A 25,810-nucleotide genomic window follows, 5' to 3' on the forward strand; every position below is an offset into this window, starting at 1 on the left:
AGACACACATCGAACTAAATTAAAAGAATCAGTAAGATTCAAAAAGTCTTAAACCATGAGCTTATCTGGACAGCACACATGAATATTAAAATCCCCAAAAATAAGGAGTCATATTTTATCGTGACTTCAGTTAGAAATGCAGCGAATTCTTTTATAAAGTCCTTACTGTATTTTGGGGCCCTGTATATTATTGTGCACAGTACAGGTGGAGAACAGGCTATAGAGATTAAAATGTGACGTCATTCAGGGGCAAAACCGCAAAGGATTCTGGGAACGAGTGGCAAGCAGTCCTAGCGCACGCAGGCTTTCACATGAAAACAGTCACACAGCGATAAAAAGAAACACAAAAAATGGCAAAAAGCTGTTGTATTATTAACTGCAATAGCCGGTCGCATGACAGCCACGGGAAGCCGACGGGTAAAGAGATCGGTTGTTATCAGATTACGTTGTGGAAGAGAAATTGTTTAAGCCATGTTTCCGAAGTAACAAAGAGCCGACGGATGGCCTGGATTGCAGACCAAATATAACGTTTCAGAACACTCCAGCTCACATGTTAGTCTGCTCCAAGCATTTCCACAAAGGTCAGTCTTCTGTTGTAGTTATCACGTAATTTATCATAACATCATTGTTGATGTAGGTTACAAACAAGTCTTATATTGATTTGAATTGAATTCGTTGCTGCTTTGTTCGCTGTGGCTTTGCGGGCTAATGTTTGCCAGTTTTTGATGTGTTTTATAGAAAAATCAGCCTACAAAATGCTGGAATGCGATCCAGACTGGGCCCCCTCTATTAACCTGGGTCATACCGAGTGTAAAGCTGCTACCACAGCGAGATTTGATCGGTTAAGAGAGAGAGCGATGTCAAAACAGCCACGAAAAGTCCGCATATATGTGCCCAAGTGTTGTATTGAAGCAAGCAAGTGATGAATAACTGTTTTGCAGTATGTTGTTTTTTTCTCATTGTTGATTTGTTTTTCACCGAAGCAGCTAATAAAGCATGATGGAACACAATTTTGCCTCTTTTCTTGTAAGATTCTATAATAGAATGAAACAATAATGCCATTTATAAACAAAGAAAAATTGAATTAATTACAAAACTCTCTTTTTTTCTATTAGACCTGAAAATGTTCTGTAATCCTACAACCTGAAACAACAAATAGATTGTGTTTGCCTGTACAGGAGATAAAGGAAAAAAAAAATGTAACAACAGCAGTGAAATGGAATAGTCCAAATCACCAAAGTAAACTGGACCTGGGCTTGTTGCAGGGATCTGAAGTTCCTAAACATTTTGTGTATGTACTCACACTTCACTCAGGACCATATAATAATAAATATGTGCGTGATGAAAGTTGGGCAGCACGCTAACGTGCTTACTCCACGCTGTATGCTCGTATGGGTCTGACCCTTTCACTCCTTTGATTTTTTCCTTGTACTTTTTTTTGGCCTTTTCGTCACTTCTGTCTTCGTACGGACCTGCCGAGTTCTTCGTCGTTTTGTACATAACTGTTTTGGGGGTAAATAAAATGCAAGTAGGGATTAAAACAGCAAAATTAATGATTACCGGTGCTGGAAATGCTAGTGTTTGATGCAGTGTCTTGATGTTGTTGCCACTTGTACCCGGCATGCAATGCGCTAAAGTCACGTGGTCTGTCAATCTCTTTTTCGAACAGTAACAGTTCAAAACTGGAAAAATAAAATTCCTATGAAACCTGTTTACACTTGTAGCGATCTCTGAAGATAGTAGCTACTCCTCCACCTCGACCAGATCTGTGTGGGACATTAAAATAGCAGCAGTCTGAAGGCAAAAGTTCTGCAAAGACGCTGGAATCACCAGCAGTTATCCGCGTCTCAGTTAGGCAGAGAAAGTCCAAGTACTGTGACAAAAAATACTCCTTAAGGATAAAAGTCTTATTCGATACCGGTGTTTACCAGGCCATATTTGTCCGGAGTTGAATAGTCACCAGACTTAGAAGCTCGCGCAACATAACGCAGGTTTTGCAGAGTCACTCTGCGCTGCCGTGGACAGGGAGGCAGGGAGCGGCCGGGGGGGAACAGCTCAGAGCCAGCGAGCGGCACCAGATACATATAGGATGGCTTACGAAGATGCCAGGGAAAAGGGGGCGACAGGCAACGCCAGGGACAGCAAAACCAAACGCCAGACAGGCCTTCAATTTCACTAATCTCCCACTCCGTTTGCTGCGACGGCGACCTCGCTTCCGCAGAGACGGCACAGGTACACGGAGCAGGTGAGTAGGAACCAACGACTGGAGTGGAGGCGGTATTTTGTGTGCATTTCCCAGTCTACACACCGGCGTATTGGGAGATAGTCGAAGATCAAGTAAAACTTGGCGACCATAGACCAGCAGGGAGTCTACATCATAGCAGAATAAAAACATTAAAACAGAAATTTGGAGGAAAAGACGGCAAGACATACATATCGGCGCCATCTTCGATCCAGCAATCTGCGATTTTCTGTTGTTCCCATGCATCATTCTGTAAGTGTGAGAATGAACTAAGATTAGAAAATGTCAAAATATAAAGTGTCATTTATTTTTATTCATCACAGCATCCTAAACTATGCTGAACTTTTTGACTTATATAAAAAGAACTCGCTGTGTGTTGACTGTCATAACTCAAGAAAAGTTAAACTGGGCTTGCCCAGTTGAAACTAAATTTAACAGTTTAAACCAGTTAAACCAGTTTACCTGGGTCAGACTTGTTACTGCATGTTGTAATCAAACATAACACACCCTGCATCATGTGATTGGCTCTTGGTCGCTCTATAAAAATATTTCTTTGGCGCCTCCCTTCACAGATGTGTCTGTATCAGGATGGGTCTAAACAACATGGTGTAAATGCAGTTGCTGGTGAGCCTCATTTCCTGTAGGAGGTGAACAAGAGCAGAGATCTGTTTCCCTTCAGAGCACAGAGGTTGTTTCTGTTCAGAGGAAGTCAAACTGTCTGACAGTCACTGAGAGACGGTGAAACGGCACAGCACATGAATCAAATGGACCAAACAAAATTCTGCTGTTCAGTCTGTTTGGATCTACTGAAGGATCCGGTGGCTATTCCCTGTGGACACAGCTACTGCATGAACTGTATTAAAAGCTTCTGGGATGAAGAGGAAAAGAAGAAAATCTACAGCTGCCCTCAGTGCAGACAGACTTTCACACCGAGGCCTGTCCTGGTGAAAAACACCATGTTAGTAGATTTAGTGGAGGAGCTGAAGAAGACTGGACTCCAAGCTGCTCCTGCTGATCACTGCTATGCTGGACCTGAAGATGTGGCCTGTGATGTCTGCTCTGGCATGAAGCTAAAAGCCGTGAAATCCTGTCTGGTGTGTTTGGTCTCCTACTGTGAGAAACACCTTCAGCCTCATTTTAAATCCTCTGCATTTGAAACACACAAGCTGGTGGAGCCCTCCAAGAAGCTCCAGGAGAACATCTGCTCTCGTCATGATGAGGTGATGAAGATGTTCTGCCGTACTGATCAGCAGAGTATCTGTTATCTCTGCTCTGTGGATGAACATAAAGGCCACGACACAGTCTCAGCTGCAGCAGAAAGGACTGAGAGGCAGAGAGAGCTGGAGGTGAGTCGACAAAACATCCAGCAGAGAATCCAGGACAGAGAGAAAGATGTGAAGCTGCTTCAACAGGAGGTGGAGGCCATCAATCAGTCTGCTGATCAAACAGTGGAGCACAGTGAGAAGATCTTCACTGAGCTGATCCATCTCATCCAGAAAAGAAGCTCTGATGTGAAGCAGCAGATCAGATCCCAGCAGGAAACTGAAGTGAGTCGAGTCAAAGAGCTTGAGGAGAAGCTGGAGCAGGAGATCACTGAGCTGAAGAGGAAAGATGCTGAGCTGAAGCAGCTCTCACACACAGAGGATCACATCCAGTTTCTACACAACTACCCCTCACTGTCAGCACTCAGTGAGTCTACAGACTCATCCAGCATCAATATCCGTCCTCTGAGCTACTTTGAGGATGTGACAGCAGCTGTGTCAGAGGTCAGAGATAAACTACAGGACATTCTGAGAGAGGAATGGACAAACATCTCACTGACAGTCACTGAAGTGGATGTTTTACTGTCAGATCCACCAGAGCCAAAGACCAGAGCTGAATTCTTAAAATATTCATGTGAAATCACACTGGATCCAAACACAGCACACAAACAACTGTTATTATCAGAGGGGAACAGAAAAGCAACTGGAGTGAATCAACAACAGTCTTATTCTGATCATCCAGACAGATTCAATGGATGGTGGTCGGTCCTGAGTAGAGAGAGTCTGACTGGACGTTGTTACTGGGAGGTGGAGTGGAGAGGGGGAGGCGTTTATGTAGCAGTCACATACAAGAATATCAGCAGAGAAGGAGGTAATGAATCTGGATTTGGACATAACGACAAATCTTGGTCATTAGATTGTAACAACAACAGTTATACATTTCGGTACAACAACATCCAAACTCGTGTCTCAGGTCCTCGTTCCTCCAGAGTAGGAGTGTACCTGGATCACAGAGCAGGTATTTTGTCCTTCTACAGCGTCTCTGAAACCATGACTCTCCTCCACAGAGTCCAGACCACATTCACTCAGCCACTCTATGCTGGACTTTGGGTTTATGTTCATGGGGACACTGCTGAGTTGATTAAAGTGAAATAGACTGAAGTCTTTCATATTGTGGGTTTAAATCTGTATTTTAGTTTCATTTTATTTTCTCTCCATCATTTCTGCACAGAGATCAGCTGTCAGTCAAACATTATGGGTGGTACCTCCACATCTTCTAGTTGTTCTCTTGATGTTTCTGAGTTTTTAAAGGAGATCTTTCCTGTGACTGTTTATGGAGGCTATCACTGCTCATCATCATTTTGATATACTAAAATATTTCTCCCCATGAAAATGTAAACTTCTCTATCCTCTAAATGTTTCTGGAATATTTGTATTGAAAAATGTCGACATTTCTCTTTATGAGTATGGCAGACCATGTGTGTGTGTTTGTGTTTGTTTTTGTCAAAATCATCAAACAAATGAGGAAAAACTGTGATTTTAATGAATGAATTCATATATTGTGTTGATGTTTTATTGTGTGAATAAACTGGAAGGTTTGACTATAAATCAAACTTTGAACAAAGTCTTTTCTTCTGTCTTCATTCCAGGATCTCACTCAAATCTGATGCAGAAAATATGAAACTAATCTGAGAGAATAACTGAAGCAGTTTTCCTCCTGAAGCATCACAAAGTTCAGAGTTCATGTTTAGAGCAGAAGATTCAGCAGTCGCTCTGTGACCTTTCAACTTTCTTCACTAAAACAGCTTCATTACAGAGAAACAAGTCACATTTTCTTGATGTTCTTAAGTCCTTTCAGATGTTTGTAATGGTCCTTGAATGCAGCATCAGTGTTACAGGTTTAAAAGGTCACTTTCTGTTGTGTTCAAAGATTTCCTTCAGATATGGTCTTTAATCAGTAAAGCCAGTGATACAGCAGTGTCATTAGCTGTGTTATTGGCACCAGGCTGTGTTTATGTATGTATTTAATTCTGTCTGAGGATCTCTTCAGCATCAAATGATCATTTGCTCAGCTGCTGTGTCTCATCTCTTATCAGACATTGGTTGGAACAGAGTTTTGTTGCTGACCATCTGACAAGAGGGTGAAGAAAAGCTTCAGGCTTCATTTGGACACTACGTTGGACAGAAGTCTCCACAAAAATGACTCAGAAACACAAATATTATTAATGAAAGTCCAAATGTCAAAAAGGGGTCATACATGATCCTGAGAAATGTCCTTGAACATTTGAACATGAGTCAGAGGGTTGTCAGGTTTCTACACTGCATCGTGGCATCAAGCCTGAGATGTCTGTGTGAACAAGTATGGAGGACACAAATGCACAGACGGAGTCGAGCTGTTTACTGCTGATGAGGAAGGAAAATAGTCTGTTGGATATTAAAGCAGCATTTATTAGAGTAAGAACAGATACTTGTGTCCTTCATTTGATCCCCGTCAATTTACAGAAGACTTAAGGACCCTTTGACTTCTAACATACAGCTGCATGTTTACAATTTTATTATTTATTTCTAGCAAAGCGAGACTTTACTGATTAAAGACATATAATCAGACATATTACTGTTACTTTCTGAAAAAGACTCACATAAAGCAGATTTATCACAAGCAAACATCAAGACACATCCTTCATGGCTTAAAGTTGCAGTGGGACTCTTTCGCCATCTGGTGGTTGTAACAGTTATGACAACTGTTCCTGCATATATGTCCCTCCTCAGTGTGAAGAAGACTGGACTCCAAGCTGCTCCTGCTGATCACTGCGTGTTCCTCCTGTGTCTAAAATCTATTTCCATTATGAATCAGGAAACTGTTTGCACCAATCATAAAGGCAATAAAATACGTCACACACTAAGAAATAACAAAAAGGAATTGTGGATTTCAAGGAGATTTTTCCCTCGTTTTTTGAAATCATAAGAATACAAACTAATGCAAGACTGTCATGTTTTCATAAGTTTGTAGAGACACTGTTCTGTTGTATTCTAGGACATCAGTCACTTTTTAAATGCATGCTACACCTCCTCCTCATCATCATCAGCACCCATGACCTCCTTTTAGTCTTTGTTTTGTTATTCTTCAGAGTTCAGGAGACGTTCTTATGGGATTTCCACAGTGTACAAGTACTGTTTAGACCCTTTACCTAAAAGAAAAGAGTAAAGTACAAAGTAGATTTACTCACTGCAGGAAAATAATGCCTCAATCTGATATATTGTCTTATATGACAAACTGAAACTGATGCATCAAAGTGTAAGCAGCATTTTCCTGTTACAGCTGGTCTAGATGGAACTGATCTGATCTCCTTTATGTACAGGTAGATATCCAGTGGGTTTACTAAGGGTCACAGATGAGGGGTTGTGTGAGATGTTCAATGGGAAAGGAAATAAAACCATTGTTCCAGACCTGCAGCTAAGATACTCGAGTATCTTCAAATATGAAGCTGAGTATTACTTCCATACTTTCCTCCACTGCTGATGACCTTGTTACCTGCTGCTCCCTGTTAATGATCAGCCTCAGTTCTGATAGTAAACTGTTGGCTCTCGTTCTGTCAGGTTGTTGCTCAGTGACGTCTTGTTTTCATTTTCCTTCTTCTTCAAATGTGTCTTCCTTTAACTCTTTGCTTTTGTTTCTGCTTCAAACACCAAATGATACACGTGCTGCACCTCTGATGGTTTGTCAGAGAGCAGAACAATTTACATTACAGAGAATATTTTACAGTTGAACAGAAACTTTCACTTTTTTCCTCTAAAGTGTGCTCACTGGTTTTTCCAGCTGCTGTGAGATGTTTCTGCCTGACTGTAAAGATGGAAATAAACACAGATGGAAACACTGAGTCAGAGTGTTGCTCCTGGTTAGTCAGTATATTAACAGAACATGGTTCATAAAACTGCTCCTACAACTGTTTTTGAATCATTTTTAATGACACTTTATTGTTCTGTTTTTGTGTTTTGGCATTTCTGTGCTAATTTCTTGTTTTAATGGTACTTTAATTTGAACTGATTTTTCCTATTTTAATACCTAAATAAAGAATCATTTATTTTTTGTTCATTTGTCTAAATTCTGGGAAAAGAAAGAAGTTTGTATTTGTTTAAGATACAATGAAATCATATTTTTACATATTGGAAGATGCTGAAAAAATACTACAGGTATAAATGGAAACTACAGTTTATTTCTGTTATTTCCTGTGATAGTGTTTGTACACTCGCTCATGATAACTGTTCATTCAGCTGCTGTTTTTGTCTGCTGGACATCTTTAGCTTTCAGTAAGGATGCATTCATAGATCAGCACATCTTTTTGAACCACATTTCTTATGAGACTCAGAGTTTACATTTTGGAAATGTGGTGAGACCTGGGGTAGAAAGAGACTGAAGCCAGCTTCAACCTCGGCAGTTTTGTGTGTGTCTGAAGCAGAAAGATAAGAACTGTGTGGCCAACTCATCACACACATAATCCTGAATCAGAAAAACAGCATCAAGTGTTGTTAAACACAGAACTGTGATTTATATCAAAGTCAAAGTCAGCTTTATTGTCAAGGACCATATACGTACAGTCATACACAAGAATTTTAAATTGCAATCCTCCTATGGCCCCCAGTGTACACAAAAACAATATAAAGATAAAAGGGTAAAAAATAAAATAAAAGTCTTATGTACAACACAATACAATACTATACAATTATTTAAACAGCAGAGTCCAATACAATCATAGTGATTGTGGGCAAGTTCCTGTGCAAGTGGGGGTGGGGCGGTCAGTGAAAAGGCAATGGTGGTGGGTCAGGGTTTATATGTATGGGGGGTTCAGAGGAAAGAGGTTAATGCAGGTCTGGAGTTTGTGTGTGAGAGCAGGGAGTGAATTCAGCATCCTGACAGCCTGATGGATGAAGCTGTCTCTCAGTCTGCTGGTTGTGGCCCGGAGGCTGTTCAGTCTCCTTCCTGATGGCAGCAAACTGAAGAAGGTGTTGGACAGATGAGTGGAGTCACCTGTGATGCAGAGGGCTTTCCAGGTGAGGGGGGTGCAGTAGATGTCCTGGAGGGAGGGAACAGAAGTACCCATGATCCTCTCCGCTGCTCTCACTACCTGTTGTAACGTTTTCCAGCAGGACCCAGTGCAGGAGCCATACCACACAGTGATGCAGCTGGTGAGGATACTCTCAACAGTGCCTCTGTGCTCATAATGGGGGTTGAGGCTCTTGTTCTCCTCAGTTTGTGGAGGAAGTAGAGTCGCTGTTGGGCTTTAGTGAGCAGTGATGCTGTGTTTCTTGACCAGGAGAGATCTTCTGAGATGTGCACACCCAGGAACTTGGTGCAGCTGCTTACCCTCTCCATGGCAGCACCACTGATGGTTAGTGGGGTGTGCAGGGTTTGAGTTTTCTTGAAGTCTATGAAGATCTCCTTAGTCTTCTCCACATTCAGGGACAGGTTGTTGTTGCTGCACCACTCGGACAGATAGTAAACTTCACACCTGTAGTAGGGCTCATAGTTGTTGCTGATGTGACCTACCACAGTTGTGTTGTCTGCAAACTTGATGAAAAGGTTGGAGCTGTGTGATGGTGTGCAGTCGTGGTTCAGCAGAGTGAAGAGAAGGGGGGGTCAACACACATCCTTGGGGAGCCCCCGTACTCAGTGTTCTTGTGCTGGTCTTCTGTGCAGGGGTGAAGGTCTGTGCCTCAAAGTGAGCGAAGAATTTGTTTAGCTCATCCGGTAAAGACATGGAACCAACAACGGTCTGCGCAGTGGGCTTGTTGTCTGTGATGGTCTGTATTCCTCATCATAGCCTCAGAGTGACTGAAGCTTTGTGAAATCCTCCTGGAGTACTGCCTTTAGCGAGACCTCTGTCTGCTCGAAAGCATGTTAGCCGGTCGAATTGAATGGCACTGTCAGGAATGTTATTGTTATGCCAAGTTTCCACAAAGATGAAGACACAACACTCTCTCACTGACTTCAAGGTGGACAAAAGTAAGCATACATGATCCAGCTTGTTGTCCAGGGAGTGCACGTTGGACAGTACGATGGTGGGAATAGCAGGTTTGTGTGGATTAACCACTAGCCTGCTCCGGATGCCTCCACGCTTACCCCTCTTTTGTCTCCTCTCACGCCACCTGAGACGTTTCCAGATCTAGTAGCGGGGGTCACTAATGGTAGATGCCACCTAGAGCTGGGCGATAAAACGATAACGATATGTATTGCGAAATAACTTTTTCTCGATAGAAAAATTAAACTATTGCGATAGGCCTCATCTCTCTTGTCATCTTAAAAAAAAAAAAGAACAGCCAATCCAAATTAAGTAGCGCAGAGCCGAACCAATCACAGCCGCAGCGTCACATCACGTGACTTGTTAGGTACAGCACAAGCGCCAAGGCGCACATGTGTATTTGTTTTTGCAGCCGTGCAGCCCGGGTAATGAAGGAAATGAGTTTGCCGACTAGAGAAAAATCAACCGAGAGCGTGAGCGAAGGTTACCGAAGAAAAAACAGATGATGGTTCCAATGCCGGAGAGCTTGTCGAACGGAAGGGCCACAGAAGTTCTGTAGTGTGAAGGTATTTCGGCTATTTCAAGTCTGACAAAAAACAGAGTAGCGCGCACTGTAAATTGTGCCGAAAGCAAGTCTGGAAATACAATAAAGCGGTGCATGCTCAATCTCTGACTGAAAGCGCTAATTCGTCATTCGGCTTTTGTCAGACTAAAGTCACTGTTAAAACTGTTTGAAAAGCTAAGCTATACAACAAGGAGAGATTGAGAATTTCCTTTTACTAGTCACCTGGAGCACCGAGGAAGCTATGTGAGAATGCTCTTTCTGGACTTCAGCTCAGCATTCAATCATATCATCCCAGAGATCCTGGTCCAGAAACTGTCTCACCTGGGACTCTCCACCCCCATCTGCCTCTGGATTAAGGACTTCCTGACAAATAGACCACAGTCTGTCAGACTCGGCCCCCACCTGTCCAGCACCATCACGCTCAGCACCGGGTCTCCACAAGGATGTGTTCTGAGTCCCCTCCTGTTTACACTCTACACATCTGACTGCTCCCCTACCCATCTCTCAAACACCATCATAAAGTTTGCGGACGACACCACCGTGGTTGGACTCATCTCAAGGGGGGATGAGTCGGACTACAGAGATGAGGTCAACAGACTGACTGAGTGGTGTTCAGTTAATAACCTCCAACTGAACACCACGAAAACTAAAGAACTTATCTTCGACTTCAGGAAGGGCAGAGCAGACCCGGCCCCACTGTACATTCACGGGAGCTGTGTGGAGAGGGTGCACTCCATGAGGTTTCTGGGCGTGCAGATCTCTGATGATCTCTCCTGGACTGCAAATACCACGGTGGTGGTTAAAAAGGCCCAGCAGCGTCTCCACTTTCTGAGAGTGTTCAGGAGGAACAACCTGGAGGAGAGGCTGCTGGTGACATTCTACAGAGCCACCATAGAGAGCATCCTAACGTACAGCATAACAACATGGTATGCAGGGTGCTCAGCTGCAGACAGGAAAGTACTGCAGAGGGTCATCAACACAGCCCAGAAGATCACTGACTGCTCTCTGCCCAGCCTGGAGGTCACTGCAAACTCTCGGTACCTCAGCAGAGCTGGCAATATCATCAAGGACCATTCTCACCCCAGCAATCAAGTGTTTGAACTATTACCATCAGGCCGACGGTACAGGTCACATCAGGGATAGCTTCTTTCCCAGAGCTATCACCATAGTAAATAAGCACAAAAACAATTGAAACTGCTTAGCCATACCATACTGTCACTGTCATTATATTATGCTGCTATTCATACTGTCATTATATTAATGCTGCTATCCTGTATATATTGTGCTATCCTGTATATATTGTACTTACTATTGTTTGTTTTAATGTACCTTTTATATTTTACATTTATATTTATTATTGTATTTTTGCACCAAGGGAGTGGCACTCCAATTTCGTTGTACCCTGTACAATGACAATAAAGGCTATTCTATTCTATTCTATTCTATTCTTTTAGTTCTCAGTTTATTTGATATTGACAAAAGTTAGTCAATTTTGTCTGTTCTTCTGTAAAACGACCTAAGATTTATTTTTAGAATTAATATTTTGTTTCTAAGTGGAATTGACAATTTAGTAGTCTGTTTTGTTTTTTCTGTTTTGAAACTTAAACGCTTTAGCGGCTGCCTTTTGTGTAGTTTGCAATATTTGCCTTTATTTATCTGAAACTGAAGTCTCATGTTCCTTAAGTACATCTACCCTGTTGAACTTATTATAGGAAATAAATATTTTAATTAAAACAAGCTGCTAATTATTTCACATTTTACTTGTGAGCAACGGCACATTTAAATCTTACAAATGTAGTTATTTGGCTTATATCGTGATATATATCGTTATCGCCTGAAATGAAAAAAACATATCGTGATATGAAAAAATCTTATATCGCCCAGATCTACTGCCACCGAAGCAGTCCACAGTTCCTCAGTGTGATTCGTAACTCTTCCGTGATCGACAAGTTCATGGATTTGCTTCTCTTGATTTTGAGGAGCTCACGACTGTATGCGCGTTGTAAAAAGAAAAAAAGAGCAAAACAAAGACGTGAACACTGTTTTGTTGGGAGAGGAAGCAGTCGTTGCCTGTGTCCGTGCCGCCATCTTGAAAAAAAAATGGTTAAAACCGTTGCACAAACACATAAAACTGATCAAAACAACATATTAAAGATAAATATGTGCCAGTTACAAGAACTTATATGTGTTTCACTGAGGTTTAATTATGCTCAGTTTCTCAATACTGGCATGTTGAAAACAAATTAAATGAATAAAAATAAATATGTTTAAGTTAACAAGTATAACAATCAGAAAATAGAATTACAGTGATTCTAATAACAGACCTCACCAAGAGTCTGACCATGGTGTGTGTGAGTGTGTAGTGCAGGATGGGGGTGTAATAAAGGTCGTCTTTATTACTTATCCATATAATGGTTAAGTAATGAAGACATAACATGGATTATTTTAATATTTATTTTAATGGAAAGGGCCCTCATACACATCTTTGTTATGTTTTATTGATTATTTGGCTTTAAGTTTTCCTTGCGGGCAGTTTTCCAGCTGCTACTGTCTGTCTAAGTAAAGAAATTTCAGTTAGTATGGGAAGCTGGTGGAAAACAATACTTTTACACTAACCTTTTCGATAAGATTGTCTTACCTGTGGTTTCTCTTGATGGTGTGCCAGCCAAAAGAGTCCCCAGGGAGCTGGAGTGCCCTTTTAAAAGTTCCTGGTGGTACCAAGTGATTGAAGAGAGGATTGAATAATAATTCTAATTATAGTTTTTATCTCTACAGCATTGATTTGATATTAATAAAGGTTATTAGATAAGAATTGTGTGTGGTAGGGTATTATGTTATGTCTATTTAAATAATAAATCATTGTTTAAACATGGTGTGTTCTCCTGTTGCTTGTGACTTCTTGATGTTTTTTACTAATAAAAAAATGCAATATATATATATATATATATGTATATGTATATAAAAAAACACCCAGCACGCCCCTACGGGCGGTTTTATCCTTCAAGCTCGGGTCCTCTACCAGAGGCCTGGGAGCTTGAGGGTCCTGCGCAGTATCTTAGCTGTTCCCAGGACTGCGCTCTTCTGGACAGAGATCTCCGATGTTGTTCCCGGGATCTGCTGGAGCCACTCGCCTAGCTTGGGAGTCACCGCACCTAGTGCTCCGATTACCACGGGGACCACCGTTACCTTCACCCTCCACATCCTCTCGAGCTCTTCTCTGAGCCCTTGGTATTTCTCCAGCTTCTCGTGTTCCTTCTTCCTGATATTGCTGTCATTCGGAACCGCTACATCGATCACTACAGCCGTCTTCTTCTGTTTGTCTACCACCACTATGTCCGGTTGGTTAGCCACCACCATTTTGTCCGTCTGCATCTGGAAGTCCCACAGGATCTTAGCTCGGTCATTCTCCATCACCCTTGGGGGCATCTCCCATTTTGACCTCGGGACTTCCAGGTTATACTCGGCACAGATGTTCCTGTACACTATGCCGGCCACTTGGTTATGGCGTTCCATGTATGCCTTGCCTGCTAGCATCTTGCACCCTGCTGTTATGTGCTGGATTGTCTCTGGGGCATCTTTACACAGCCTGCACCTGGGGTCTTGCCTGGTGTGATAGACCCCAGCCTCTATGGATCTTGTACTCAGAGCTTGTTCTTGTGCTGCCATGATTAGTGCCTCTGTGCTGTCTTTCAGTCCAGCTTTGTCCAGCCACTGGTAGGATTTCTGTATATCAGCCACCTCCTCTATCTGCCGGTGGTACATACCGTGCAGGGGCCTGTCCTTCCATGATGGTTCCTCGCCTTCCTCCTCTTTTCTTGGGTTTCTGCTGCCTGAGGTATTCACTGAGCACACTGTCAGTTGGGGCCATCTTCGTGATGTATTCTTGGATGTTTCTTGTCTCATCCTGGACTGTGGTGCTGACACTCACCAGTCCTCGGCCCCCTTCCTTCCGCTTAGCGTACAACCTCAGGGTGCTAGACTTGGGGTGAAACCCTCCATGCATGGTAAGGAGCTTTCTTGTCTTGATGTCAGTGGCTTCTATCTCCTCCTTTGGCCAGCCTATTACCCCAGCAGGGTACCTGATCACGGGCAGGGCGTAGGTGTTGATGGCCCGGATCTTGTTCTTACCATTCAGCTGACTCCTCAGGACTTGCCTGACCCTCTGCAGGTACTTGGTGGTTGCAGCTTTCCTAGCGGCCTCTTCATGGTTCCCATTCGCCTGTGGGATCCCCAGGTACTTGTAACTGTCCTCTATGTCTGCAATGTTGCCTTCTGGTAGTTCAATCCCTTCAGTTCTGACTACCTTCCCTCTCTTTGTTACCATCCGACTACACTTCTCCAGCCCGAATGACATTCCAATGTCATTGCTGTATAGCCTGGTAGTGTGTATCAGTGAATCGATGTCTCGTTCACTCTTGGCATACAGCTTGATGTCATCCATGTACAGGAGGTGGCTGACAACCGCTCCGTTCCGTAGTCGGTATCCATAGCCAGTCTTGTTAATGATCTCACTGAGGGGGTTCAGGCCTATGCAGAACAGCAGTGGGGACAGAGCATCTCCTTGGTAGATCCCGCACTTGATGGTGACTTGTGCTATGGGCTTGGAGTTGGCCTCTAGTGTTGTGTGCCACATCCCCATTGAGTTCCTGATGAAGGCTCTTAGGGTCCTGTTGATCTTGTACAATTCTAGGCATTCCAGTATCCAGCTGTGGGGCATTGAGTCATAGGCCTTCTTGTAATCAATGCAGGCTGTGCACAGGTTGGTCAGTCTGGTCTTGCAGTCTCGGCTGACTGTTCTGTCTACCAGTAGCTGGTGTTTTGCGCCTCTGGTATTCTTGCCAATCCCTTTCTGTGCCCCGCTCATGTATTGACCCATGTGCCTGTTCATCTTAGCCGATATGATGCCTGACAGGAGCTTCCATGTAGTACTGAGGCAGGTTATTGGTCGGTAGTTGGATGGGACTGGTCCCTTCTTGGGGTCCTTGGGGATCAGGACCGTCCGACCTTCGGTTAGCCATTCCGGGTGTCTCTCGTTAACTAGCAGCTGGTTCATTTGTGCTGCCAGGCGCTCGTGGAGTGCAGTCAGCTTCTTCAGCCAGTAGGCGTGAACCATGTCGGGCCCTGGTGCTGTCCAACTCTTCATACTGGAGACCCTTTCTTGGATGTCTGCCACTGTGATGGTTACTGGACCCTGTTCAGGGAGGTCGCTATGGTCTGCCCTCAGATCCATTAGCCACTAATATATATATATATATATATATATATATATATATATATATATATATATAACAATGTGAAACACAATGTTATAATAGGTTGTGAGTATGTTTGTGCTGTGAGGTCCCTGCTTCCACCTGATTAAGTAATTAACCAGCAGTCAGGTACGTTTATATCCTCCTGAGAGCCAGCCTATTCATTTATTTCCTCTATGATAAACATTTGTTTTTGGTCTCTATTTTGACTTATTTGAGCTATCATAATAAGTCTCGATCTACTAAATAGAGGAAATCCTGTCTTTCTATTGATAGCTCATGTGTTTGGGTGGCCTCTTTTAGCTCCAAAGGGAAAGGAAATTAAAAAAAACATTCGATGGGAAGATGCAGTTATAAGTATGTTTATATCATATTCTTATGTACATATTAGACCCGTAGAATTGCTGATAAACTGGTTTTTATTTAGGAACAGGCAGAGCGTCCTCTCTTCCTGACTCCATGTCTATAATTATGTCACACACTGATTCGCTCTCACAAAATCACCAAAACACAGCACAAATCCCACCAATGATTCAATTCCTTATAAATAATTGAATCAGATACTGAAGCAGTGACGTGCTGAATGAAGCTTCAGACGTCATTGATCACATGACTCTGATCAGAAAAACCAAGCCTCAGCACAGCGTTTCTGAAGCAGTGTGTTGATTTTTTTTTTTTGACACACGTGCCGGAGCTTCAGCTTCAAACGGGCCGTCACCATCAGAGTTGCTGGAACCATGTCCCACTACTGGGCTACTCTGTTTTATTCTGTGTTAAGTTTTTGAATGTGAATTTTGAGTGATTTTAAAGTTTAAACTTTGTGTTAAATCTTGTACGTCAGATAAAAAGAGAGAGAGAGAGATGAGGTGTGGGTAAATATCGGATGATTAAATTTCAACAACCTGATTGGCCCAAGTGTGAAGATGTGACATCCACTGAGGGAAGGGGGGAGAAAGGGTGAGCAGGTATAAAAGTGAGGTGAAGAAGAGATTCGGGGTTCTTCCCTTTTGTCCTCTGTGAGATGAGCAGTTCAGAAGTTTGGATCTAAGAGGTTCACAGTTAAAATTCCAGCAGAGACGCTAAAAGGAGAACCACAGTCCAACCTGTGAATGTTTTTAACCCTTTGTGAAACAACAAAGGCATAAATATGATCATATAAATATGATCTACTGGGTCAGACTCACAGGATCAGGGATTAGAACTCCTTTTATCAGAGAGATGAAATCTACTTCCTGTACAGGGTTTTTTTGTGGGCCTACCGATCGACAGAAACTAGAGTCAATAAAAAAACTGGACATTGGCTCAATGTGTGTGTGGCACAGGGAAACAAGGACTGAGCGCTGTGTAGTCCCACATAAAGTCAGACACCTGGTCACCCGAGGTGGACCATGGCATGGTCTATATGGAGGATACAGACACTGCTGAAAACATGACTCTGTCTGGTTTAGATGATAAAATGTCTTTACTTTAGGAGGCTGTGGCTCAGAGTACATTCACATAATGCCTTTGAATAAATGTAAAAAGCTTGTTTTTCTCCTGCTTTGATTTCTTTGTCCAGGTAGAAATTCTGCTTTTTGCCTCTAAAATCTGAAACAGTTTGAAACAAAGTTTGGCGCTCTAATCCTCTCTGTGTTTGTCCTTTGGTCAGATGGTGATATTGAATGAAATATTCCAGTATTCAGTAGCTCAGCAGCTTTGTAACATGTGGTTTTGCACACTGTTCAAACCTCAGATGTTTGTGTAAACAAGTGTGGAGGACACAAACTCACGGGGGGAGGAACGACATTTACTGTTGATGTGTCTGACATTTAGTCTCCATGAGTTCTCATAAGACTGAAGAACTCTGTGACCTCTAACATGCAGCTGTATGTTTTGAAATGATGTGTCTCATTCTCTGGACTTTACTAGACAACGAGTGAAGAACATATAACGAATATCATCTTTAAAGTGATGAATAATAACTCTGCCTCTGTGTCTTCATAAAAAGATCGTACTTCTGAAAGGTCAGAGGGCAGCATCCACTCTGGTTTTACACAGTTTTGCAGGTTTAGCTCTTCGGAAGTTCACCACCTGCTTTTTCAACCAATCAGAAGCCAGTATTGTAGAGAGTTCATATTTCTTTTCATGCAATTGAATAATTTTGAATGTTTAGGTGAATATTTCTATTTAGAGTATTTTCTCGATCAGTGTCTTCAGTCCTGACCCTGAGTGCGTACATTTAAAAATAAAGTGATATAACTTCTTTTACATTACTGTGAACTTCTTGTACAGTTTGACAGCTGATTGTTGTCGTGTTTGTCGTCATATGAAGATCGTTTCCTAAAGAGGACTGAACAGTCATTTAGCCTCTGGCTCCATCCATGAATCTGATATTTGCTGTATAATCTGTGCTGTTAATAGTGTAATGGAACATATAATTTGTACATATAATTTCATATGTAATTATGATGATCTTTACCCATTAAGATTTTAAATGAACGATAAACAAAGGCCAAGAAAACTGAGTTAAACTGCTGAGTCTACTATATATTTGCACCATGAATGAATGAATTGTTTGCACCAGTAATAAACAATCAAATACATCAAATTATCATCAATTATTTAAATAAAAAGAACCATCGCACCAAACAAAACAACAATTCAACAGACAGTTCTATAAAACTGTGGATGATTCAAAGTGCTGCTATAACTGCACAACAAAACTGCAGTGAGAAAAGCTTTGGATGTTCAGTTTAGTTATAATGACAGTTAAACAACTAAAATACTCGGTTAAGTAGGTGAGACAAAGTTACATTTACTGGATCAGTTTAAGACCAAAATACATTTGAATGAATTACTGACATGGACACTTTGTGAAAAATTACTAAACAGTTCAGGTAAAGTTTTACTAAAACCTTGAATTAAACTTGAAAGTTTTCATTTCAAATCCACTGTGACTGTGTACACAGGAAAGACTACAAAATAATGTTTGTTTGTTTGTTTGTTTGTTTGTTTGTTTGTTTGTTTGTTTGTTTTTGTAAACATTGTGGACTGATCTGCATTTGTTATTGCTAAATTTAAATATTTGTTACTATTTAATGATCATAATCTCATTAACTCGTCAATAAAGGGCATTTTGTAGAAACTGAGTTACAAGTTAACAAGGTTAGGTAGGTCAAAGTTTTTACTGCATATTGTAAATCAAACATAACACACCCTGGCACTGATGAAATAAGCATTTTATGACTTGTTGGTGCCTCCCTTCACAGATGTGTCTGTATCAGGATGGGTCTAAACAACATGGTGTAAATGCAGTTGCTGGTGAGCCTCATTTCCTGTAGGAGGTGAACAAGAGCAGAGATCTGTTTCCCTTCAGAGCACAGAGGTTGTTTCTGTTCAGAGGAAGTCAAACTGTCTGACAGTCACTGAGAGACGGTGAAACGGCACAGCACATGAATCAAATGGACCAAACAAAATTCTGTTGTTCAGTCTGTTTGGATCTACTGAAGGATCCGGTGGCTATTCCCTGTGGACACAGCTACTGCATGAACTGTATTAAAAGCTTCTGGGATGAAGAGGAAAAGAAGAAAATCTACAGCTGCCCTCAGTGCAGACAGACTTTCACAGCGAGGCCTGTCCTGGTGAAAAACACCATGTTAGCAGATTTAGTGGAGGAGCTGAAGAAGACTGGACTCCAAGCTGCTCCTGCTGATCACTGCTATGCTGGACCTGAAGATGTGGCCTGTGATGTCTGCACTGGAAGAAAAATGAAAGCCTTCAAGTCCTGTTTATTCTGTCTGGCATCTTACTGTGAGGAACACCTTCAGACTCATAATGTTGTTGCAGCTCCAATAAAGAAACACAAGCTGGTGGAGCCCTCCAAGAAGCTCCAGGAGAACATCTGCTCTCGTCATGATGAGGTGATGAAGATGTTCTGCCGTACTGATCAGCAGAGTATCTGTTATCTCTGCTCTGTGGATGAACATAAAGGCCACGACACAGTCTCAGCTGCAGCAGAAAGGACTGAGAGGCAGAGAGAGCTGGAGGTGAGTCGACAAAACATCCAGCAGAGAATCCAGGACAGAGAGAAAGATGTGAAGCTGCTTCAACAGGAGGTGGAGGCCATCAATCAGTCTGCTGATCAAACAGTGGAGCACAGTGAGAAGATCTTCACTGAGCTGATCCATCTCATCCAGAAAAGAAGCTCTGATGTGAAGCAGCAGATCAGATCCCAGCAGGAAACTGAAGTGAGTCGAGTCAAAGAGCTTGAGGAGAAGCTGGAGCAGGAGATCACTGAGCTGAAGAGGAAAGATGCTGAGCTGAAGCAGCTCTCACACACAGAGGATCACATCCAGTTTCTACACAACTACCCCTCACTGTCAGCACTCAGTGAGTCTACAGACTCATCCAGCATCAATATCCGTCCTCTGAGCTACTTTGAGGATGTGACAGCAGCTGTGTCAGAGGTCAGAGATAAACTACAGGACATTCTGAGAGAGGACTGGACAAACATCTCACTGACAGTCACTGAAGTGGATGTTTTACTGTCAGATCCACCAGAGCCAAAGACCAGAGCTGGATTCTTAAAATATTCATGTGAAATCACACTGGATCCAAACAAAGCAAACACATATCTGTTATTATCAGAGGGGAACAGAAAAGTAACATTAATGAATCAACAACAGTCTTATTCTGATCATCCAGACAGATTCACTGGATGGTTTCAGGTCCTGAGTAGAGAGAGTCTGACTGGACGTTGTTACTGGGAGGTGGAGTGGAGAGGGGGAGGAGGTTATGTAGCAGTCGCATACAAGAATATCAGCAGAGCAGGGAGTGGGAATGAATCTAAATTTGGACGTAATGACAAATCTTGGTCATTATATTTTTACAACAACAGTTATACATTTTGGTACAACAACATCCAAACTCCTGTCTCAGGTCCTCGTTCCTCCAGAGTAGGAGTGTACCTGAATCACAGAGCAGGTATTTTGTCCTTCTACAGCGTCTCTGAAACCATGACTCTCCTCCACAGAGTCCAGACCACATTCACTCAGCCGCTCTATGCTGGACTGAGGCTTTACTATAATTATGGAGACACCGCTGAGTTGATTAAAGTGAAATAGACTGAAGCCTTTCATATTGTGGGTTTAAATCTGTATTTTATTTTCATTTTATTTTCTCTCCATCATTTCTGCACAGAGATCAGCTGTCAGTCAAACATTATGGGTGGTACCTCCACATCTTCTAGTTGTTCTCTTGATGTTTCTGAGTTTTTAAAGGAGATCTTTCCTGTGACTGTTTATGGAGGCTATCACTGCTCATCATCATTTTGATTTACTAAAATATTTCTCCACATGAAAATGTAAACTTCTCTATCCTCTAAATGTTTCTGGAATATTTGTATTGAAAAATGTCGACATTTCTCTTTATGAGTATGGCAGACCATGTGTGTGTGTTTGTGTTTGTTTTTGTCAAAATCATCAAACAAATGAGGAAAAACTGTGATTTTAATGAATGAATTCATATATTGTGTTGATGTTTTATTGTGTGAATAAACTGGAAGGTTTAACTATAAATCAAACTTTGAACAAAGTCTTTTCTTCTGTCTTCATTCCAGGATCTCACTCAAATCTGATGCAGAAAATATGAAACTAATCTGAGAGAATAACTGAAGCAGTTTTCCTCCTGAAGCATCACAAAGTTCAGAGTTCATGTTTAGAGCAGAAGATTCAGCAGTCGCTCTGTGACCTTTCAACTTTCTTCACTAAAACAGCTTCATTACAGAGAAACAAGTCACATTTTCTTGATGTTCTTAAGTCCTTTCAGATGTTTGTAATGGTCCTTGAATGCAGCATCAGTGTCGCAGGTTTAAAAGGTCACTTTCTGTTGTGTTCAAAGATTTCCTTCAGATATGGTCTTTAATCAGTAAAGCCAGTGATACAGCAGTGTCATTAGCTGTGTTATTGGCACCAGACTGTGTTTATGTATGTATTTAATTCTGTCTGAGGATGTCTTCAGCATGAAATGATCATTTGCTCAGCTGCTGTGTCTCATCTCTTATCAGACATTGGTTGGAACAGAGTTTTGTTGCTGACCATCTGACAAGAGGCTGAAGAAAAGCTTCAGGCTTCATTTGGACACTACGTTGGACAGAAGTCTCCACAAAAATGACTCAGAAACACAAATATTATAAATGAAAGTCCAAATTTCAAAAAGGGGTCATACATGATCCTGAGAAATGTCCTTGAACATTTGAACATGAGTCAGAGGGTTGTCAGGTTTCTACACTGCATCGTGGCATCAAGCCTGAGATGTCTGTGTGAACAAGTATGGAGGACACAAATGCACAGACGGAGTCGAGCTGTTTACTGCTGATGAGGAAGGAAAATAGTCTGTTGGATATTAAAGCAGCATTTATTAGAGTAAGAACAGATACTTGTGTCCTTCATTTGATCCCCGTCAATTTACAGAAGACTTAAGGACCCTTTGACTTCTAACATACAGCTGCATGTTTACAATTTTATTATTTATTTATTTCTATCAAAGCGAGACTTTACTGATTAAAGACATATAATCAGACATATTACTGTTACTCTCTGAAAAACACTCACATAAAGCAGATTTATCACAAGCAAACATCAAGACACATCCTTCATGGCTTAAAGTTGCAGTGGGACTCTTTCGCCATCTGGTGGTTGTAACAGTTATGACAACTGTTCCTGCATATATGTCCCTCCTCAGTGTGAAGAAGACTGGACTCCAAGCTGCTCCTGCTGATCACTGCGTGTTCCTCCTGTGTCTAAAATCTATTTCCATTATGAATCAGGAAACTGTTTGCACCAATCATAAAGGCAATAAAATACGTCACACACTAAGAAATAACAAAAAGGAATTGTGGATTTCAAGGAGATTTTTCCCTCGTTTTTTGAAACCATAAGAATACAAACTAATGCAAGACTGTCATGTTTTCATAAGTTTGTAGAGACACTGTTCTGTTGTATTCTAGGACATCAGTCACTTTTTAAATGCATGCTACTCCTCCTCCTCATCATCATCATCATCAGCACCCATGACCTCCTTTTAGTCTTTGTTTTGTTATTTTTCAGAGTTCAGGAGACGTTCTTATGGGATTTCCACAGTGTACAAGTACTGTTTAGACCCTTTACCTAAAAGAAAAGAGTAAAGTACAAAGTAGATTTACTCACTGCAGGAAAATAATGCCTCAATCTGATATATTGTCTTATATGACAAACTGAAACTGATGCATCAAAGTGTAAGCAGCATTTTCCTGTTACAGCTGGTCTAGATGGAACTGATCTGATCTCCTTTATGTACAGGTAGATATCCAGTGGGTTTGCTAAGGGTCACAGATGAGGGGCTGTGTGAGACGTTTAATGGGAAAGGAAATAAAACCATTGTTCCAGACCTGCAGCTAAGATACTCGAGTATCTTAAAGGATGAAGCTGAGTATTACTTCCATACTTTCCTCCACTGCTGATGACCTTGTTACCTGCTGCTCCCTGTTAATGATCAGCCTCAGTTCTGATAGTAAACTGTTGGCTCTCGTTCTGTCAGGTTGTTGCTCAGTGACGTCTTGTTTTCATTTTCCTTCTTCTTCAAATGTGTCTTCCTTTAACTCTTTGCTTTTGTTTCTGCTTCAAACACCAAATGATACACGTGCTGCACCTCTGATGGTTTGTCAGAGAGCAGAACAATTTACATTACAGAGAATATTTTACAGTTGAACAGAAACTTTCACTTTTTTCCTCTAAAGTGTGCTCACTGGTTTTTCCAGCTGCTGTGAGATGTTTATGCCTGACTGTAAAGATGGAAATAAACACAGATGGAAACACTGAGTCAGAGTGTTGCTGCTGGTTAGTCAGTATATAGGGAGTGCAGAATTATTAGGCAAGTTGTATTTTTGAGGAATAATTTTATTATTGAACAACAACCATGTTCTCAATGAACCCAAAAAACTCATTAATATCAAAGCTGAATGTTTTTGGAAGTAGTTTTTAGTTTGTTTTTAGTTTTAGCTATTTTAGGGGGATATCTGTGTGTGCAGGTGACTATTACTGTGCATAATTATTAGGCAACTTAACAAAAAACAAATATATACCCATTTCAATTATTTATTTTTACCAGTGAAACCAATATAACATCTCCACATTCACAAATATACATTTCTGACATTCAAAAACAAAAACAAATCAGCGACCAATATAGCCACCTTTCTTTGCAAGGACACTCAAAAGCCTGCCATCCATGGATTCTGTCAGTGTTTTGATCTGTTCACCATCAACATTGCGTGCAGCAGCAACCACAGCCTCCCAGACACTGTTCAGAGAGGTGTACTGTTTTCCCTCCTTGTAAATCTCACATTTGATGATGGACCACAGGTTCTCAATGGGGTTCAGATCAGGTGAACAAGGAGGCCATGTCATTAGTTTTTCTTCTTTTATACCCTTTCCTGCCAGCCACGCTGTGGAGTACTTGGACGCGTGTGATGGAGCATTGTCCTGCATGAAAATCATGTTTTTCTTGAAGGATGCAGACTTCTTCCTGTACCACTGCTTGAAGAAGGTGTCTTCCAGAAACTGGCAGTAGGACTGGGAGTTGAGCTGCCTTTACTCCTTATGCAGCATAAGGAGTAAATACAGAATATTAACCAAAGTTGTGATTAAAACACCTTTTACAAATGCACAAAAAAACCCAAAAAAGAAGTCTTTCTACCTTCTGCAAAGTTCATCGCCCCAGAAAAGACAAGAGCAGCAAATTCTCCGACACTGAAACCTGCAGCAGCGACACACATCTCAATGGCCTGTGTACAGCAGGAAACAAGTCAAAAAAAATAAAAATAAAAATGTAACAGCCTCCCGATTATGACCGATATATCATTTATGTCACTGATACATCCGTAACTGAAATTAACTCAGAACAATTTGTTTATTTTTTTAAATGGTCATTCAGAATCAGAAGATTATTTACGTGGTGTTTTTGGTGGGAGTGAAACAACAATCTACTGATAAAAACAATAAAAACAAGATGTGATAATAAGAAATAACCACTGTTGGAAGCCTTATTTACTCTATCGCCTTAATCAGGTGCAGTAATTAAAGTTGAAATGAGAAACTTTGCATTTGAAAGATGCTCTTCTACTGGGCACTCAAAATGCTTTCTTACAACAAGCATCATTCATCCACACCTTCATACATAATGTGCGCACATTTTAAATATAAATTAATATTACTGTAGCAGTATTTTTATTTTTTTTTTTATTAAAAAGATAAACTGGCCACATTTAAGAAGGCAGGACCTGCAGTTATTGTCCTTTTTCCAGACATTTATCTGGCACTTACTTTGGGTTTTTCTTGGTTGAGTCTCTCCACAGCAGCCAGGGAGGTGACAAACACCGCCGGCTGACAGTGAACCGTTTTCTGCAGCTCAAATTCAAATTCAAATTTTATTTGTCACGTACACAGTCATACACAGTACGATATGCAGTGAAATGCTTAGACAACTGCTCGTGACCTAAAGAAAAAAGAAAAGGCTATGAATAAGATAGGAAATAAATATGAAAATTAAAAAGGGGTAAATTTAACTGGGAAAGAATAAGATAAAATATATAAATTAAAGTTAAAAAATAAAATAACTGTACAACAAAATACACAATACACAGTATAGAACTATATAAGAATGTATGAAGAAAGCTCGTCCTCGGGGCAGTGTTGCCAACTTAGCGACTTTGTCGCTATATTTAGCGAGTTTTCAGACCCCTTAGCGACTTTATTTCTAAAAAAAAAAGTCGCTAAAAAAAGACGTGAAAGCGGGTATCGCTTTTACTCTCAACAAGCAGCGGGTGCTGTAACGCAGTCAGTTCTTCTTTTACTCTTTTACTCTTATGCTGTTTTGTGGATCACAAGGTTTAAAACTACTTATAAACACACACACACAAAGTAACTCCACCAGAGTGCCTATTTCGGGTCACTTTTGCCGATCCAAGCCCGGGTAAAGGAGCAGGGTTGGAATTGTGACATTAAAAAAAACAATAATTGCTAAAAGAAATTTAATTTGTAGTTCTAAATAAACTCTAAATGCATTTAGGACGTTTTTTACTCACTTTATGTCTCTTCCACGATGTTATTTCTCTCTCCAACAACATAGGTTACAATTAGATTAGCATGACCAATTATGCAAATTAGGCGATGACGTCATTAAGCGACTTCTAGCGACTTTTAGGACAGCCAATAGCGATTTTCCTTACTGAGGAGTTGGCAACACTGCCTCGGGGCCCTCCAGACACAGAGACTGCAGGTGTTCCAGATCTACTGGCGTTTAGATCAACTGGCGTTAGTCGAACAGATGTGTGGCAGTCTTGCGTTTCAGGAGCTGCTACCGACAAACCAGCAAAAAAACGCCAAATGTGTCACCTGTGACACTTGTGAGGTTATCTCAAACACACTCCGTCAGTCTTGATGCTGTTGAACAACAAA

At 41.3% G+C, this 25,810-nt stretch overlaps 2 protein-coding genes across 2 annotated transcripts; both read left to right on the forward strand.

The window, feature by feature from the left end:
- Positions 1–2,807: 2,807 nt before the first annotated feature.
- LOC109195521 (tripartite motif-containing protein 16) lies at positions 2,808–5,129 on the forward strand. Its single transcript, XM_025900685.1, has one exon. The coding sequence runs from the start codon at positions 2,998–3,000 to the stop codon at positions 4,657–4,659; it is 1,662 nt and encodes a 553-aa protein (XP_025756470.1). The 5' UTR covers positions 2,808–2,997; the 3' UTR covers positions 4,660–5,129.
- Positions 5,130–18,578: 13,449 nt separating this feature from the next.
- LOC112842981 (tripartite motif-containing protein 16-like) lies at positions 18,579–20,909 on the forward strand. The gene has a single exon (XM_025900682.1). The coding sequence runs from the start codon at positions 18,770–18,772 to the stop codon at positions 20,438–20,440; it is 1,671 nt and encodes a 556-aa protein (XP_025756467.1). The 5' UTR covers positions 18,579–18,769; the 3' UTR covers positions 20,441–20,909.
- The last annotated feature ends 4,901 nt before the right edge of the window (positions 20,910–25,810 follow it).

The sequence above is a fragment of the Oreochromis niloticus genome, linkage group LG18 (genome assembly GCF_001858045.2).
Source record: "Oreochromis niloticus isolate F11D_XX linkage group LG18, O_niloticus_UMD_NMBU, whole genome shotgun sequence".
Taxonomy (NCBI): Eukaryota; Metazoa; Chordata; class Actinopteri; order Cichliformes; family Cichlidae; genus Oreochromis; species Oreochromis niloticus.

Coding starts and splice junctions, on each gene's coding strand:
- LOC109195521 (XM_025900685.1), top strand. CDS start 2,998: ATGAATCAAATGGACCAAACAAAATTCTGCTGTTCAGTCTGTTTGGAT.
- LOC112842981 (XM_025900682.1), top strand. CDS start 18,770: ATGAATCAAATGGACCAAACAAAATTCTGTTGTTCAGTCTGTTTGGAT.